The following is a 16,382-nucleotide window of genomic DNA, read 5'->3' on the forward strand; positions in this document are numbered from 1 at the left end:
TTGATTCCACTCATGCTCACCCATCCAAACACTACCGTAAAACACCACACAAATACCAGTCTGACAGCATATTTCCAAAAAGCAAACAGTTTTCAACACACTGTTATTAAGTTTTTGGCAAACCTACGTAAAAATATCACTTCGACTGGGGAAGATTTTAAGCATTTGGAACCTCTGTTATGTTAATTCAGAAGTAAAGACTTTTTACCTAAAAGTTAGGTTAGGTTTATCCTTTGACAATACAGAAATTTGTGTAGTAGAAGTATAAGTAAAACATGAAAACAGTATCAAAAGCCCTCCCAACATCTGAAAGCAGACAGGTGTTAGTCTTTGTAAGGCAAAGTCTTCTGCAGTCAGATCCACAGGAAGGCTATGTGCTATAACTTAATTTCAGCATCAGAGTCTAATCTAAGAAGAGGTGAGTATGACTACTGCTATTAAATTCAAACCAGACTGCAACTGGTGACTTGATAATGGATTTTAAATTTTCATCTTTTTTCTATTGTAAGCTCATAAACACACAAATTTACACTTTGTAAGTTGCTTTGGAGACTTCACTAAATGTAAAACTATGTTCAGTCACACCATACAAGTTTTACGTTTTTTCTCTTCTGTACATTTTCAGACACTTGCATACACCTCCTTTTCTTCAAACATAAATACATGCAAAGCCTTACTCAAGCAACAGAACAAAACTCACCTCTTCCTAAGACACAAATAGCCATTAAATTTGATGAATAGTAAGTAGAATGGAACTTTAATAGCTCTTGTCTTACATCTATTCCTTCTTTGGTTGGTCTAGTTTCCAGAGTGAATTTGTTCCCTGTAACATAAAAAAAAAGTTACCAATACCTGATGTTTATGGATTTACCAATCAAAAAGAAAAATATAAATTAATATATCTGCTTTCCCTCAGATGGATAGTAATTTTAAAAACAATTACTATGCATAATAAGTAAACTGGATCAATACTGTCCCAGCTTATCAGAGACAATAAATAATTCCACCTTCAATCTGCACATGCCTAAAGAATGAAGGATGTTTTACTCTTCCAAATTAATCTTTTTAATATGAATGGGTTATTTCAAAGCAATGCAAGTTAGCCCAGGTTCTAATTCAGAAGAAAAAGGTTTTCCTTGGGCACATTTGGAGTAGGTTTTACTCTCATATACACATTCCTGTCACAGGAATTACTGTGTGAAATTATTTGTAGCATTGTGTGCCATAAACTACAGCCTAGTATATTAGAAGAAACAAATAATTACTAATTTACAAACATGATTTGTAAGTTGTGACTGTTCAGCTTCCGCTTTACAAACATCTGAGCTACTGCTGCAGTAGAGGAACCGGACTAGAGAAGAAGAGAACTACAACTCTCCCTGAACAAGCCCATAAGCAGAAGATACCAAACTTTCTCCATTGTTATCCTCCTGTTTATTAATGAAACCTTTACATCCTTGTAAAGGATGGTGTAAAGGACCATACTAAGGACATACTCCACATTTACAGTCAAAGCAGAAGTCATATTTAGTTAACGTAAGAACTTGAAACAACGGAAAAATTACAGTCTACGAAGAGCGCACTGGATTTTCAACTCCACTTCCCATTACTACATGGACACATGAAATGGTCAACAGAATCTACAGACCAGAACTGCAAACTAATATGCTATCTTTTAGCTCTGAGATCACTAACTCCCTTAAACCACAACCAGACCAGGTTGAGAAGAGAGCAAGGGACAAGAAGAAACAATAAGGCAAGAAAATGTAGCAGGAAAAGTTGACTTGTATGTTTACAGGAAAACAGCAAGAGAGAAAAGACTGGGAGAGCATGCCTGCTATGCATACATGCCCAGTGCACAAAGCCTGCAATCATAGATACAAGTTAATACAAATCACTGAGGTAAAATTAGCTACATAAATAAGACAAATATATTGTCCAGATGTTTGGTGATTAGATACAAGTCTAATTACAACCACAACAGTCAACAAATCATCATAGAGAAGCTTCCTGAAGCAATATATTGCTTTAGTTTTCAAAGTTCACATGTGAATAAAAGCAAGGATTCTTAATGACACCTAGAAAAGATAATTAGGGTATCATGTTTAAAATACTTTGTCTATATTCCTCACCGCCTGCAGACAAATGAAACACAGAAGTTTTAGATACCCTACTGTGTTCATTCCCACAGAATACATAAAAATAAAATAAAATAAATAAAATAAAATAAAATAAAGCTAAAGCTTTACCTTAGTAACTGTGCTGTTACAGAACTGGAGTGCATTAAGACACAACAGTCAGAAGACAACTTGCAGATGTAGGAAAAGGAAAAGGACACTAGACAGTGCAAGTGCCTGGGAACGTATTTCACACTGTTGAGGGTACTGATGAAGAAGAATCACCACCATAGGCATTAATTCAGGGAGATGTGTAAAGGGTATATGGGTATAAAATGCACATCCTAGCAAGAAAACTGGAACATTAAGGTGCATTTATTTCTTTGGACAGACAAAGAGTAATAGAAAGTTTGCTGGCAAAACGGGCTGTACAGCAACAAGGAGTGACCCAAAGCATCAAATGGGAGACATTCCTGTATTGTGCTAGACTAACAACACCTCAGCTGGCCAAAAGGAAATGATAAGAAGGATGCCAACTGCAACTGTCATGAAAACCATACCACGGTTGTCACCTCTTCAGGTAAATAAAAACCATCAAAGCTGGGCTCTACTTCTGCAGTCAGATCCACAGGATGGCTATGTGCTATAACTTAATTTCAGCATCAGAGTCTAATCTAAGAAGAGGTGAGTATGACTACTGCTATTAAATTCAAGCACCTTTCAGGTATTCTCCCCATGAAAAAAATTCACTTGTGTCAGCTATAAAAACTTCTTAAATTGTAGAAAACTATTTCTGCAGCTTCCACTTACGTTTTCTGAGTGCTATATAAAAATTAAATAATCTCTTCAATAGCAGAGATTACAGAATGGACTTTGGATGCTTGCCTGCCCATCAATATGTATTTCTCAAGACTTTATTTTCAAATTCACCTGTTTTGAGAATGCAGTTATGGCTGCCTTGTTTCAGACAGCCTCTCTTTATTGAACAGAGAAACACATGCTCTTGTAGCAGCTAGCTACCGGCCTTTCAACTATGCCCTCCATCAAAAGGTGCAAAAATATTCTTCTCTTTCTTGAGAAAGATGAAGAAACCAGTCTTTAAAGTCCATTATCTGCCCTCCCACCATCCTACTGTACCAAATATTTGCATCAACTATTCATCCAGCAAAGTGACCCGGCCACAAAACACATCCATGCTCAAGGATTAAACAGTGCTGCGAATTAATTAACAGCCTTGTTACTTACATAGTTTAAAAAATAAATTTGTGTAGAAAATAACTTCTATTAAAAAAAAAATTAAACTTAAGGCAAAGCATCAAATGTGTGGTTTTGACTGTAACTATGGTATCTTACTTAAATGCTTTTTAAATTGAGGCTTTGGGGTGTCTATTTTAAATTGTTACTAAGCATTCTGTGAATAATAAAGGCTGGAAAAAAAACCCAAAAACTACAGCTGTAAGTTTAGGATTTGTCCAAGAAGACCATTTTATATATCCATCTACTACTGTTGTGTTTTGATGCTTAAGATTTTGGTTTTATATCCTTACTCAGTAATTTTCACATTACTTTGCTGATCTTTGAGACTCGACCTAGTCACTGTCATCTAGTCCTAATGCAATACTAGTTAGCAAAAGGAGCATGTGGCTAGCAACACAGTTCAGTCACTTTGTTATGCACGAAGACTTGACAGTACCAAATTATGACAAATCCAGTAATTGGAAAACAGCATTCACTGCAGTAATTATCAGAATCATAAAGGATGCTTCATCGCTGTACTGCAAGTCTTAGATCACTCTGTTTCCTATGTTTTTGTCTAGCTCTGTTTGGTCTGTGATGTGGAAAATGTCATAAAGCACCATAATAAACATGTATGCAGACGAAAAAAAGGGAATTGTTTCAGTCTGTCGGTAACAATTTTACATGAACAATACTACGTATGTTATACAGAACTCCAATGGATGAATAATTATATTCTGACAAACCTGTTCCAAATTTACTGAAGGGATGATTGGGGTTTCCAGTAGCCTTCTCCAACTGAAACAGCCTCCAGGCATCATTCATCAGATTCTTCTCATGCTCAGAATCCACAGCATTCACTTCCCTGTCTTTGCAGCTTTCATCAAACAAAGGGCACAGGAAAAACTGGGCAAATCTGAACAGAAAAATTTTAATTCAAGAGTACTGTACATAAATGGTAACAGAAAAGTATGAAGATTGGTACCTTGTGAAAACAGCTGAATACATAACTTCTTAATACAGAACTTATAAACTCTGTAATAGTTTTGTCACTGATTCACTATCTTTACTTCTCAATTTCTTTATCTATAAATGCAGACAAATAACATATTCATCATGTAAGGTACTACAAGGATCAAGGACCCTGCATCATAATTTACATGCTGAAAATTTCTACTGTTTTGAAGCCTCTTAATCTTGCAATTCAAATCAGCCTTGTCAGATGTCCAGGGAAAATCCACTCTTTACCTCACTGACTACACACCTTTCAGTTTCTGTCCCCTCCCACAAAAGGCAGAGACTTCAGAGAGTTCCCTTTACTACTGGCATCCTAATATACTTCTGATGCTATAAATGAAATAATGATGCTACGGGAAGCACAGTATTTGATGATACAATTGGGAGTATTTGTACAATGCATAAATTCATGATCATATTCTGTGGCCCACATTTCCAAAAACATTCAGTGTGAACGCAACCTTTGAACCTCAAGAATTCTGTCTCCTGAAGAACTCTGTTAGATTAAAAAATCTGAGCAAAACTTTTGAACTGAAAAATACCTGGTATCAGTTTTAACAAAAGATTGTGCTCTCACCCTTTCCTCCTTAATATCATAATGATAAAACTACCAAAAACCTCTTTACACAATTTCAAATAGCACCTATATAACAAAAAATTAAATATAAAAACATGTGTTTACCTGTCTAGTGCACCTTCTAGATGTTCATGCGACACATCGAAGTAGTAGTTGGTATGTTCTCCACTCGTGAAAGCATTTGAGCTCCCGGCATGTTCACTAAGAAACTGGCTATACTCATTCTCTTTTGGATATTTCTTGGTTCCCAAGAACAGCATATGCTCACAAAAATGACTAAGCCCAGCAATGTTGGGGGGATCAGACAAGGATCCTGCAGGAGGAAAAATTTCAAGTAACCATTCATAAAAAGTAATACTAAAATGTTAAGATTTTTAAAGTGCTTTATATTACAGTATGTTGACTCAGGTAACTATATCAATACTGTAGATGTAAGCAGACACTTGTGCAGCTAGTCACCTGAACTAAAAAAAAAAAAAATTCTAAAATGTAGAATGAGTAACTGAACCAATTAGTGTCTCAAATTGCCTCTCCCGATCAGCCTGCATTGCCTTATAGGGACAATTTTTCAATTGAAGTCCATGACTCATAATCTGTAAAGACCTGGCAGATCAGAGTGTTCTGACTTCTATACCTCAACTTTAATAACTACACTGTGTTAAAAGGCAGCAATTGCCAGCCACAATTAAGGAGGTACTTATCCTGTGATTTATAGGATGAGCGATAACCTGTAATTGCCTGAACACAAGCAAATATTGATGACCAGCTAGTAGGCGTGAAGGCAGAGAGATTAAGAGACAATAACAATGTGCAAGAATGGAAGGCAGAAATGTGTATGTTTGAGTCTGGCAGTCCTGCTTTGGAGTGTTCAACGATGTGCAATGGGAGAGTAAAGATGAAGGCAAAAGATACATCTCCTTAAGTAACATGTGGCGGAACTGGATGCCACGGCTGGCTATTACTGTCAGAGTACCTAACAAAACCAGATTCGGGATCCACTGAACTAGATAATTACTTGTGACAGCCATCTCCATAACAAAAAAGGACAGAAGTTTTCAAGGTTACTCTACTACTTTTGTCCTAACGCCAACAGCAGCAAGAGCTCCCAAGTACAAACACGGCAAGAGGATGTTTTGGTAATGCATGCATACATCGTATTTTGCAAGCAACTGAGAAACTACACCAGCTTGAGAAATATCTCAGATACAAGAAAAGGCTTCCACTATTCCAAAGAGTCAAAGTATCTGCCTTGCCCTTCTATTTCCAGTATTTCTGTTTGCACACTTAAGCATCACTGGAGTTAGGGAGTGCCTCTTCAACTCCTCCAGCTAGTGCTGGAGCATTTTCTCACCTCTACACATCAACAACTTAACATGTTAAAAAAAAAAAAAGTCTGACGTGACAGATGGAGCTGTCTGAAATACTTGCACTCACACCCGCCCCTTTTCTGCTTACAAAAGATCTTTCATAACATGAAACTTAATGGTTAAAAGAAGTCTTTCTACTGACTGAGCTACACTTCAGTAAACACAGAGTACAATAAGAGAATTTAATTAGCTCTAATAATTTTCAACTTAGAATGGTTTGGGTTGGAAGGGACCTTAAAGATCATCTTAAAGATCATCAGCTTGATTTGTCAAAGAATTAAACAAACTCTAAATGACAATAAAAGGCTAGCCTGCCAACCAGATACCACTCCTGTCAGTTTACTTGCAATTAAGATACCAAAACTTACAGCACTTTTATTAATGACATAATGAACACAATATGCATTAAATACCTATGTACACATCAAGTGCTGCTGAAGACTTATCTGTGGTAGGGTCACTAATGAGAAGAGCTTTAATGCCATTTGCCAATTCCAGTCCACGATATTCTCGTTTATCCTCAGGTGATTTGATAATTTCATTTGTTATTCTCTTAATGGCTGGATTGTTCATTTTGTTGTTTGTCTCCTTCCAAAACCTTAAAAACAGAAGAAATTTCACTTACTATTTTTACTTAAGGCCTGCTAATATTTTAGTATTACATTAGAGAATATTAATATTGGGTCGTACTGGCAGCAAGAAACTTAGTTATGCACAAAACTCACAGAACTAACCTAAAAGTATAGTTCAGATCCCGAGAGATATTGCTGTTAAAAGAACAATAAAAAAAAAACGCTGAAGACCAAGCAACATGATAAAATTGTAGCTCACATAATTGAATGTTTCAAGTTTCATACTAACAGCAATTAAAAAAGAATAACTTTGTAAAGAAATATCATCCCTTTATTCAATTATAATAAGAATGAAAATAAATGAAGCATACATTGCTATCTCAAGTATACTTCCAGCCTTCAGGAAAGTATTCCATGTGTCTGAATTTATGGTTATATTATGATTGTTGTAACTTTACGATTGTCAGATAAACAAAATTTCACTAATAAACCAATGGATTTGTATGCTCAAGAAAGGGTGACACCATTTACAATCCTGCCATAAACCCACAAACACACAGCAGAACTGTCATGACAAACAGGAACAGACTGTCTCACATGTTTAAACTTCTGCTGTTAGTTCAATGGACATGCTAGTAGACATGCCTCTTTAACAGCACAATTTTGAAATGCTAAGAAACTAAGTGTGATTCTGGAATTATAACTCTGCTTATTCTATTTTTTTAAACGCCAAGTGAAAAGGTGAGGCAATCAGACTGGGATATTTGGGGAGGTGGAATGGAACCACTTGGCTGCATGTTAAACAAACAAACAAACACACACCACCAACACAAACCCCAAACAAACCACACACACACAAAAAAAGGCAAACCCCAGAAATGGGAAATCAGAGACCTATGCTCTGAGCCAATCATGTAGTGTATTCCTGTATGTAACAGCCACTGAATAATAACCCTGGTTCACAGAAACAGTTTTACAATAGGGCCTGTTATAAATATGTAGCACCAAACAAATTCAGTCTTCTCCCGTGGTGAAATGTTGCTTGCCATATTATCAAGTAACTTACTACATGAGCTTCATTAGTCATTGCTGAACTAATTTAACTGAAAAGAAAACCAGATCCGAATCTAACTCCCCATCACAACACACACACAGCGGCATGATAAATTTTGTATGGTCCTGTCGGTATCACATAGATAACAAGGAGTTTCACAGTATTTACTTTTCCATTTTCAGGTTGTGTGGTTCAAGGAACCTCATCCAAGTTTTAAGACTACATACAAGCTTTAAGACTGTATGGTATGTGGAACATGAGAGACTGTTCTCCATATACTTATTGTTTCAGGTGTTCAGTCATGACATTTTTAATAACTCTATCTAGCAAATGATCTGCACACTCATGCAATTAGATACACAACAAAAAACTTCAGAAAAAAAAAAAACCTGATAATTTATTTACAGTTTAAAAACATTAGAAATCATAAAGTGAATCAGCTAATAATATTTCCTTCCTAAAATACTGTATCATCTCAAAATAGGAAGCAGTTCTGCGAGCTACTGCCCCTCTGGATTATCTTCTTCCCATTTATCCATGTGATTCTGTGATTCTATGATTCTATGGTATAAAAACAACAGCCAACTTGATGAAGCGAGCACATGCAGTCATCAGTGTTGGTCTCATATACTATAATGAGGCTGATAAAGCACTCGTTATTAACAGCATGTAAAGGACAGAAAGATTATGAACGTAATGTTTGTAGTAGAATCAGCGAAAAACAGTGTTTCACAAACAGAAAATTGAGATTTTACTTGTAGCAGAGTAAAAGTTTGTAGAAGACTGGATTTATGCATGAGGAAGGACATACATATGTAAACCAGAGAAGATATTATTGCTAAAAAAAAAAAAAAGGCAGTAAAATAAGTATTAGATCTTCAAATACTTTTAAAAGTAAAACAATTACTTTGGAACTCTTAACTAGACTTAAGTTATAGCACACCTTTATATGAAAGAAAGCAAAATTACAAAGAGGAATTATAATCAAAATAAAAAAGACAGAAGCACTAAGAACAGAAAGCATCAATGACTAATCGGAACACGAATGTCTCTAAGCAAGAGTCAAACAATATGAAATAACTTTTTAAAATGTGCAGCTCAATGCATTTCAGAAGGAAATACTTCCACTAGTAAAACATGGCTCTCACGTTATGAATTACTTAAAAAGTGCAGTCAAAGGTAATCACTAAATAGGAAACTGAAATGCTGAATTTGAATTTAAACGCCTTAACTTGCATTTAAACCTGTCATTTATCCACTAGTTTAACCCTGTACTCAGGCTAACCCTGCTTGGAATACCAAAGGGCCTCCTTCCTCTGAAAAAATTCCAATATGATTCAAAGCCAAAGGATATTCCAAGTACAGCAACATCTATGTTTCTCTGCATCAACCTCACTGATATAATCCATGATTACGATTTTAAAAATGCCGTGTTCTTCAAAGTTCACAGTCCTAACCAGAAATACTCTATTAAACTTAAGATGCTGTGTAAAATTTATGAAGTGAGGATAGCACTTTTCATAGAGGAAAACCAGTAACTAAACTTCTTAATTTTATTTCACTTGCACACAATTCTAGTGGATTGACAAATGTAACTATGTAGGAGAGCAAGGTCTCTGAATCTTCCTGATTTCACCACTGCCAAGGAACACTTTTAGCTGGTTTTCAGACAAAATATTCCATCTCACTAAGATACCAGTTGCTTATCATAAGATGCATATATACTATAAACTTCTCAAGTTTTTTTTTAAATGTTATACAATTTCCTTGTCATCTGATAACCTCCTTGTTATTTCTGCACCACATCATTAAGCCATCGAACTTTACTGTTTGTTCGTTCATATGACTCATCTTTCCAATGTGATTCATGAAATTACGCAGCTTCTGTGAAATCTTATGAGATTTCAATTGATACCTTGTGAAGCTGTACACCTCCACTTCATCTTATTATCATTCCCTACCTGCCTCCTTCATAAGCTACCTCCAGCTTGGTAGTCAAATTTCAGTACAGCAAAAACCTAAAATTTCCAAAAGGTCAAAATCTGTAACTAATCCTTCAAGCCAAGGACTTAACAATTTTATCTCCATTTTCACTGTTATTTCAATGGGCATTGTGAATACAATATTCTCTTCAATTTCAAAATAATTTGCATGATTAACCCATAATTATTTCCCCACAAACTGCACCAGACAACTCATATAAAAACAAGAGCAGATCAACTGTGCAATATTCCTGGAAAGCAATGCATCAAAAAACCAAGACCAGTACCTTCTTGCTTAAGTACCATTCCTCCTGGTGCTATGTTACTACAACACAACAGCTAGAAAATAAAAATTCACCTAAGATAGAGTATTTATAAAATTACTTTTGCTTAAGGAGTAAACTGTAAGACATAATATTAAACATTTCCTCATATGACTACTTTGCCATTCAACTTTTAAGTTCTCTAAGAGCAACTGCTTTATAACAATACCATGTTCCATTCCTTTACACAAGAATGCTAAAACATGACAAACCACCTTCTGACAATAGAACTGCTTTTGACCATAGGAAAAAAAGCAATGGAAACCGAAAGAATTCTATATTTCTTGTAGTTTTTTGAGAAGCAGCTTAATTCCTCAAGTCATGTTCAGACACTGTCCTGAAGTACACATGCTGCATCTACTTGCTATGTTGTCATTACAGTGAGCATTGAATGTTCACGGTCAGTAACAAAGAAAATAATCCACAAACCAGATGCTGTGTTTACTGCAGAGCTAATATCTGAACAAAAACATTATTAAACAAAATATTGTCATACTACTTTCACAAAACAGAAGCAACAGAGAAAGATCCAAGGAAGCAAAGGCAGCAGGAACAAATACAAAGCATTCCTGTGGCACCTGGAATTCTTCCACTGGCTCAAGAATTACAGGTGGCAAGATGACAGTGCTAGAAAGATAAAGAGAAAAGAATGGGGATGTTTGAACCAAAAGCAGTGTCCCTATTCAGTCATTGGGAAATATTAAACATTCTTCTTCCTCATATTACTTCACTTGTATAAGAAAAGTCTCAATTAAAACAGATGCTGAATTTTAAACTATAGCACTCTGAAGTAAGATTACATTATATTCTTTGAAGCCCCGTTTTTGTAATGATTTCCAGGCAGGCACTCCCTTGGAACCAGCGAGGCTCTCTGGGGATGCCAGGTTCCACCTGCAAACAGAGTATTACAGAGTGAAATTAAATGATATATGATTCTGCCAAACCATTTTAATCCTTCAAAGTTATTTTAGTAAACTTACCTTAATTAAAAATTAGCCAGTGTAGTCAAATCTAAATTCAATGTTTGAACAATTAAAGGACCATATTTGAAAACCAATTAACAGAAACTCCTGAGGGCTGCTTCAATGCAAGAATGTAACTAGCTAATAAAAATATGACCCCCAAAGCACAAACTCCAAAGCACTTTTCAAGATTTTTTTTGTCATGACAGGCTGCACATATTTAAGTCAAATGCTCGAACACAGGTCTGAGCCAGATGAATGGCTATGAACACTGATCAGCTTTAAGCAACCAGATGAATAGGAACAAACAGTTACCAGCTCAGCAGATTTTGAAGCTTGCTTTCAATGTGTATAACTTGCCTCAAAATTTGGGGTTTGCTTGAAGCTTTTATGTCACTGAACCCAGATTACTTCTATGGACACACCTGTGGGTGCTGCAACATTCTTTAAGTTTACAATTTTACGCACTAGGCTCTGAATTGCTCCTCATTTTCAACTCACGTTTTATCTGTCTTTTGAATACACTTCATATGTTAAGCTCACTGCAATACAATTGCTATTCAGTTCTACCTCTGTCTTTGAAACTATACAAAGACCACAGTGATGTTCAATCTCATATTTTGTACTTTTTTCTTTTTAATTCCACACTTAATTGCCTACCATTTACCAGATTGAAGTGAAACCTTTGTTGAGCCAAAAACTCTCTGCTCTGTCCTGCAAGGGAGCTACCATTGATAACACATTCTCTGTATTATTTACTAATCCATCTTGGATTACAGTTCTCAGTAACTTACACGAAGATTTTGTCAGATGCCAATGCCTGGAGTGAAAGAATTGCTGTGTGCTTCAGCAGAAGGCCCAGCTCTGTACAACTACCACCCAGAGTTTTCTCATCTCTCTTACAGGGATGATAACATGGCATTGAGCGTTCTGGAGGAGACCACACACTTCAGTTGCAAGCTGCTGGCTTTGCAACAATAAAATAAATCTCCATTCTTCCACAGGTCTTGACTCCTCCTCTTCCTCTCTTGCACCTGCCTCTCTTCACAGCAGCAGTAGAATTTTAGGGCATTGTGACACACGTGTCTGTGTAACACTGACACTATCAGCAAGTCAGCCAAGAATCTACCTCCCCCTCTTAACTTCTCAATTCACCTGTATGCTATAATTAAAAATTAGTTTTTAGACTAAACTGTAAACAGTACAAGTTCTTTTCCTAAAAATCAGACAAACATTTTTACTAAGTTCTGTTACCAAGAACATAATGAAAAAATGAAGCAGGGAAAAAAAAAAATTAAAACAACTCAGGTGACCATTACTATGAAGTATACTTCATGAGACTATCCATAACTCTTTCAGGTTACAGGTCCATCAGTAGACAAATACAGCACTCCTTTTATACATTTAGAGATTAAAACAGTTCACATTATTCAAGATCCATAAGGCATCAATCTTCTGTGAATTTACTTGTCACGAAGATAGAGAATGTATAAGATCCCAACACATATCTGATGCTGATCTAAATAAATCTGATTGCATACACAGGCAGATAGACTGCATAAGTAGATAAACTGCTCAAAATCTTAACATGTTTTATCACTTTTAAACTCATCAGGAATTCAGCATATTACTTCATACACAAAAGCTACAACTACAAAGACCCAGAATGATTTAATCAGTGCTACCAAGTAATTAAGAACAACTAATCATGCCAAATCAGGCAAGTTTGAAGATGATGACTATTTATAAGGTTTTGTTATGTAGTTAACTTTGAAGAAATTCTGAAGCCTCTCTACAATTAAAGCATTTTCAGAACCTCGGTCTACAGCCTTTTGCAAAGTCTGTAACTGACTCGGAAAATTCCCTCCTAATGACGGTGGCCAGACGCCTTGCTCTCATTCCCAGAAGGGTCCAGCTCCTACAGCTAGACCACAGCAGTAAAACTTGGTCTGCCACAGGTTCCACCGCCAATGTGATACTACAGGAACTACCAGTAGCATTAAAAAGAAAATACCACATATGAATTGGCAAAAAACAAGGGGCCTGGTAGCTTCACATGAAAGACCACGCCCCAGCTGAGTAACTGGCCTGAAAAGTAAAATGACATGTGGTTTCAACAGTGTTGGGTTGGTCAAACAGGACAGGATACATAATCAAGACACTATAAAGCTAATTTACTGCCTTAAAACTACATTCCTTGACTATTCCACAGTTACCGAAGTACTGGGTAAAAAAGGCAAAAAAAAAAAAAAAAGGGCAGGATTTTATACAATCTGATTTCAGGCATAGCAATAAAGGACAACAAAGTTTTTAAAAACTTCTAAAGCCCTTCAGCTTGCTTTTTCTATCTCTTCAAAAATTGCTCCAAACAATTCATCAAAACACACCCTCCAGGGTACACAAGTTTTATCCAGGTTCACCAGAAACAGAGAACAATTGAAATTAATATTTCCCTAGTACTTCTTTGCTTCATTTTTTTCAAGATTCCTGAAAATTAGGCAAATTCCAAAAAGGTGTTGAAGCATTTAATTATTTAAAAATTGGTTCTTTTTTTAAATTTAAGTAAAATTATCTGGTTTTAATCTATGGACAATGTGATGATATAGGATCTTCAGAACTATTTCACAAATCTGGCACAATATTTTGGCTTGCATTATTATTTTTATCAGTCCCAAATTGCGTGCTAAGAACAAGACTGGTACGACTAGTTTCTGTGTTACATGACCAGCTGCTTGAAAGTGTATTTTACTAATTTTCTTCAGAAATGAACTCATTAATTCCATCAATTGCTTTATGCATCAAATACTTGCAAACCAGCGGTTCTCATTCTCTCTTCCTCCTTCCCTGACATCTTTCCCCCAACACCTCACAGATGCTCGGCTTGGTCCACAACCACAGTGCAGCAGTAGTGTCTAGCGCACGGCCCTGCACACACTAGGAAACGTAGAACTAGTTGCTACAGGAGAGTCCTCTGTGCTTTATTCTAACTGTATTTTGATGTGTATTTCGATGTGTATTTCATACATTTTATCTGCAAGTAGCACATCAGATTGCCCAAGACTCTGTAAAGCCAACTCACTTAACACTTTATGCTACCATCTGTCTTCATACCCTCAAAAAGAAAAACTTGTCAGGTCTGAATTAAAAAAACAAGATGAGACTAAAACTTTAGTTATACTGCATAACAACAAGAAATACACAGAAAGATGAGAGAACTGGCAAGAAAATCTGATCTAGCAACAAAACAGAAAGAACTTTAGGATTCTGAACCATGAAAAGTACTGTAATCCCACACAAAAAGCAACTGCTTACCTGTCAACTGCTTTGACATAACCAACAGACCTATAATAACTAACAGTTTATAAGAGTCAGCAGTGTGTTTCAACAAAGGCAGTCCTCACTGTTTACCTATTTTGTGTTTCAGTTTTTATTATTTTGGACAATTCAACTCTAGTTCTACTGTTAACACTGTAAGTAAACTCTCGACTCTACAGCATTTTTTTCTATTTCAAATGTTCGGGCAAGCTATAATTCTGACACATTCTAAAAATAAGTTGGGTCAAAATAAATAGAAAGCTACAGTGAAGCAACCTTCAAACAAGCTCCATCAAAAATCACCATATTACCTATATACAGTGCTATCTCATACGCATGTTTTATCAACTTACAGACACCATAAAAGCTGAGAACATAAAGATGCTCATTGACAGACCATGCAAATACAAATACATAACTAGACACAAAACCAATTAAATCAATTCCTCTACAGATATCTTTTATTACAAACTTCCTGATTCCTATGTTGTTAATATATTAAAATTACTATGAAAGCACCTACGACAATAGAATATATCAAAAATATCAACCCAACATGTGATTTCTCAAATGGTCTGACAGTATTTTTAGTAAATGACTTCTACAATAACCTGCAATGATCTCTAGCTATGTGACCCCTTCCAGTTCAGTGAAACACAGGAGCTAGAGAATTTTTTGTCCCTTCCCTCTTTCTTCTTCTGGACCTAACAGGGTATGGAACTACTTTTGTAGTCTTGTGTAAAATAATTTATATCCTTGACACTGTGACCAAATTCCCAGAGGTACAATTTCATCTAAGGGATTAAGCCACAGCCTTACAAGCAACTGAAGAGAGAAACAAGAAAGTGAGCAAAAACCCATGCAAACATGCAAATACAAACCCTTCTAACGACTTCCCAAATAGAATAGATAATTTCAATGCTGTACATGAGACGAAAAGGAGATAAATTCTAACTGAGAAATTATCTACTTGACATGCAGATGAAGGCTAAAAATTATATGAGAGATAAAAGCTGAAAAAATTGTGAAAGTATGAACAAAATTCAGAAATGGAAACCAGCAACATGTAATTGAAAAAAAGCTTCTTAATTTTCATATGTTTGCCATCTTAAAAAAAAAAATCATCACGTGAAAGCACTGCTCTCATTCCATTATTATTTATGTAAATTCTAATCCACAATTAAAATTACATTATTAAATGTATGAAAACACAACTGGCCTACTCACATACATAAAGTTAAGTCCAAATACCGCATATATTCACATGCTTAAAGAAGAGTAATCTAGCATGAGAAACTACAGGCTGAGAAAAGCACTGGCTCCCAACAGACCTTGTGGAATACCTTCACAATACTGAAGCATTCATAGCAACTATGAACAATAACGGTGCATCTGAATTTGACACGCACATCGACAGCATGAGTCATCATAACTCACTTTTTTCCCCCGAAAGATGCTACTTTTGATGTCTCTTATTTTTGCTGTGTTAAATACAGGTTTTCCTACGAAGATAACAGATACAGCGTTAAAGAAAGAAAGAAAGAAAGAAAAGAACTTAGCCTCCCTCCCTCCCTCGCCTAGCTCCTTTCTTGGAGTAACTTTGCCCAGTTGTTACGCAGTTTTAATCTGCCCCTAAAGTGAGCCACGCCAAGCTTCTTGCCAGCTCCTCCCTCGACCGAGGTACTTACTGTCCCCACTGCACCCGGGAACACACACACACCAAACCAAGGCCCGCAGAGTGCCACCACTACACAGCTCGTCGCACACTGAAAGGCCACTCCCATCAACTTCGTGTAACTCTGACAACAGCTTCTTTTTAAACAATTTAAACTTTTTTTTTTTTTACATTTATGGCTTAGA

The 16,382-nt window shown here is 36.1% G+C and overlaps 1 protein-coding gene across 1 annotated transcript in view; it reads right to left on the reverse strand.

Moving 5' to 3' along the window:
• LOC104457986 (insulin-degrading enzyme) overlaps positions 1 to 6,899 on the reverse strand; it is a 36,435-nt gene extending 29,536 nt beyond the window's left edge. Inside the window, exons 1-4 of the mRNA XM_010078111.1 lie at positions 6,728 to 6,899; positions 5,053 to 5,260; positions 4,100 to 4,269; positions 701 to 823 (exon numbers count right to left, since the gene is read on the reverse strand). Of these exons, the coding sequence (XP_010076413.1) occupies positions 701 to 823; positions 4,100 to 4,269; positions 5,053 to 5,260; positions 6,728 to 6,887 (661 nt within the window). The 5' untranslated portion in view covers positions 6,888 to 6,899. The remainder of the gene's footprint in view (positions 1 to 700; positions 824 to 4,099; positions 4,270 to 5,052; positions 5,261 to 6,727) is intronic.
• Positions 6,900 to 16,382: the final 9,483 nt, after the last annotated feature.

This window comes from Pterocles gutturalis, unplaced genomic scaffold (genome assembly GCF_000699245.1).
Source record: "Pterocles gutturalis isolate BGI_N339 unplaced genomic scaffold, ASM69924v1 scaffold29928, whole genome shotgun sequence".
Taxonomy (NCBI): domain Eukaryota; kingdom Metazoa; phylum Chordata; class Aves; order Pterocliformes; family Pteroclidae; genus Pterocles; species Pterocles gutturalis.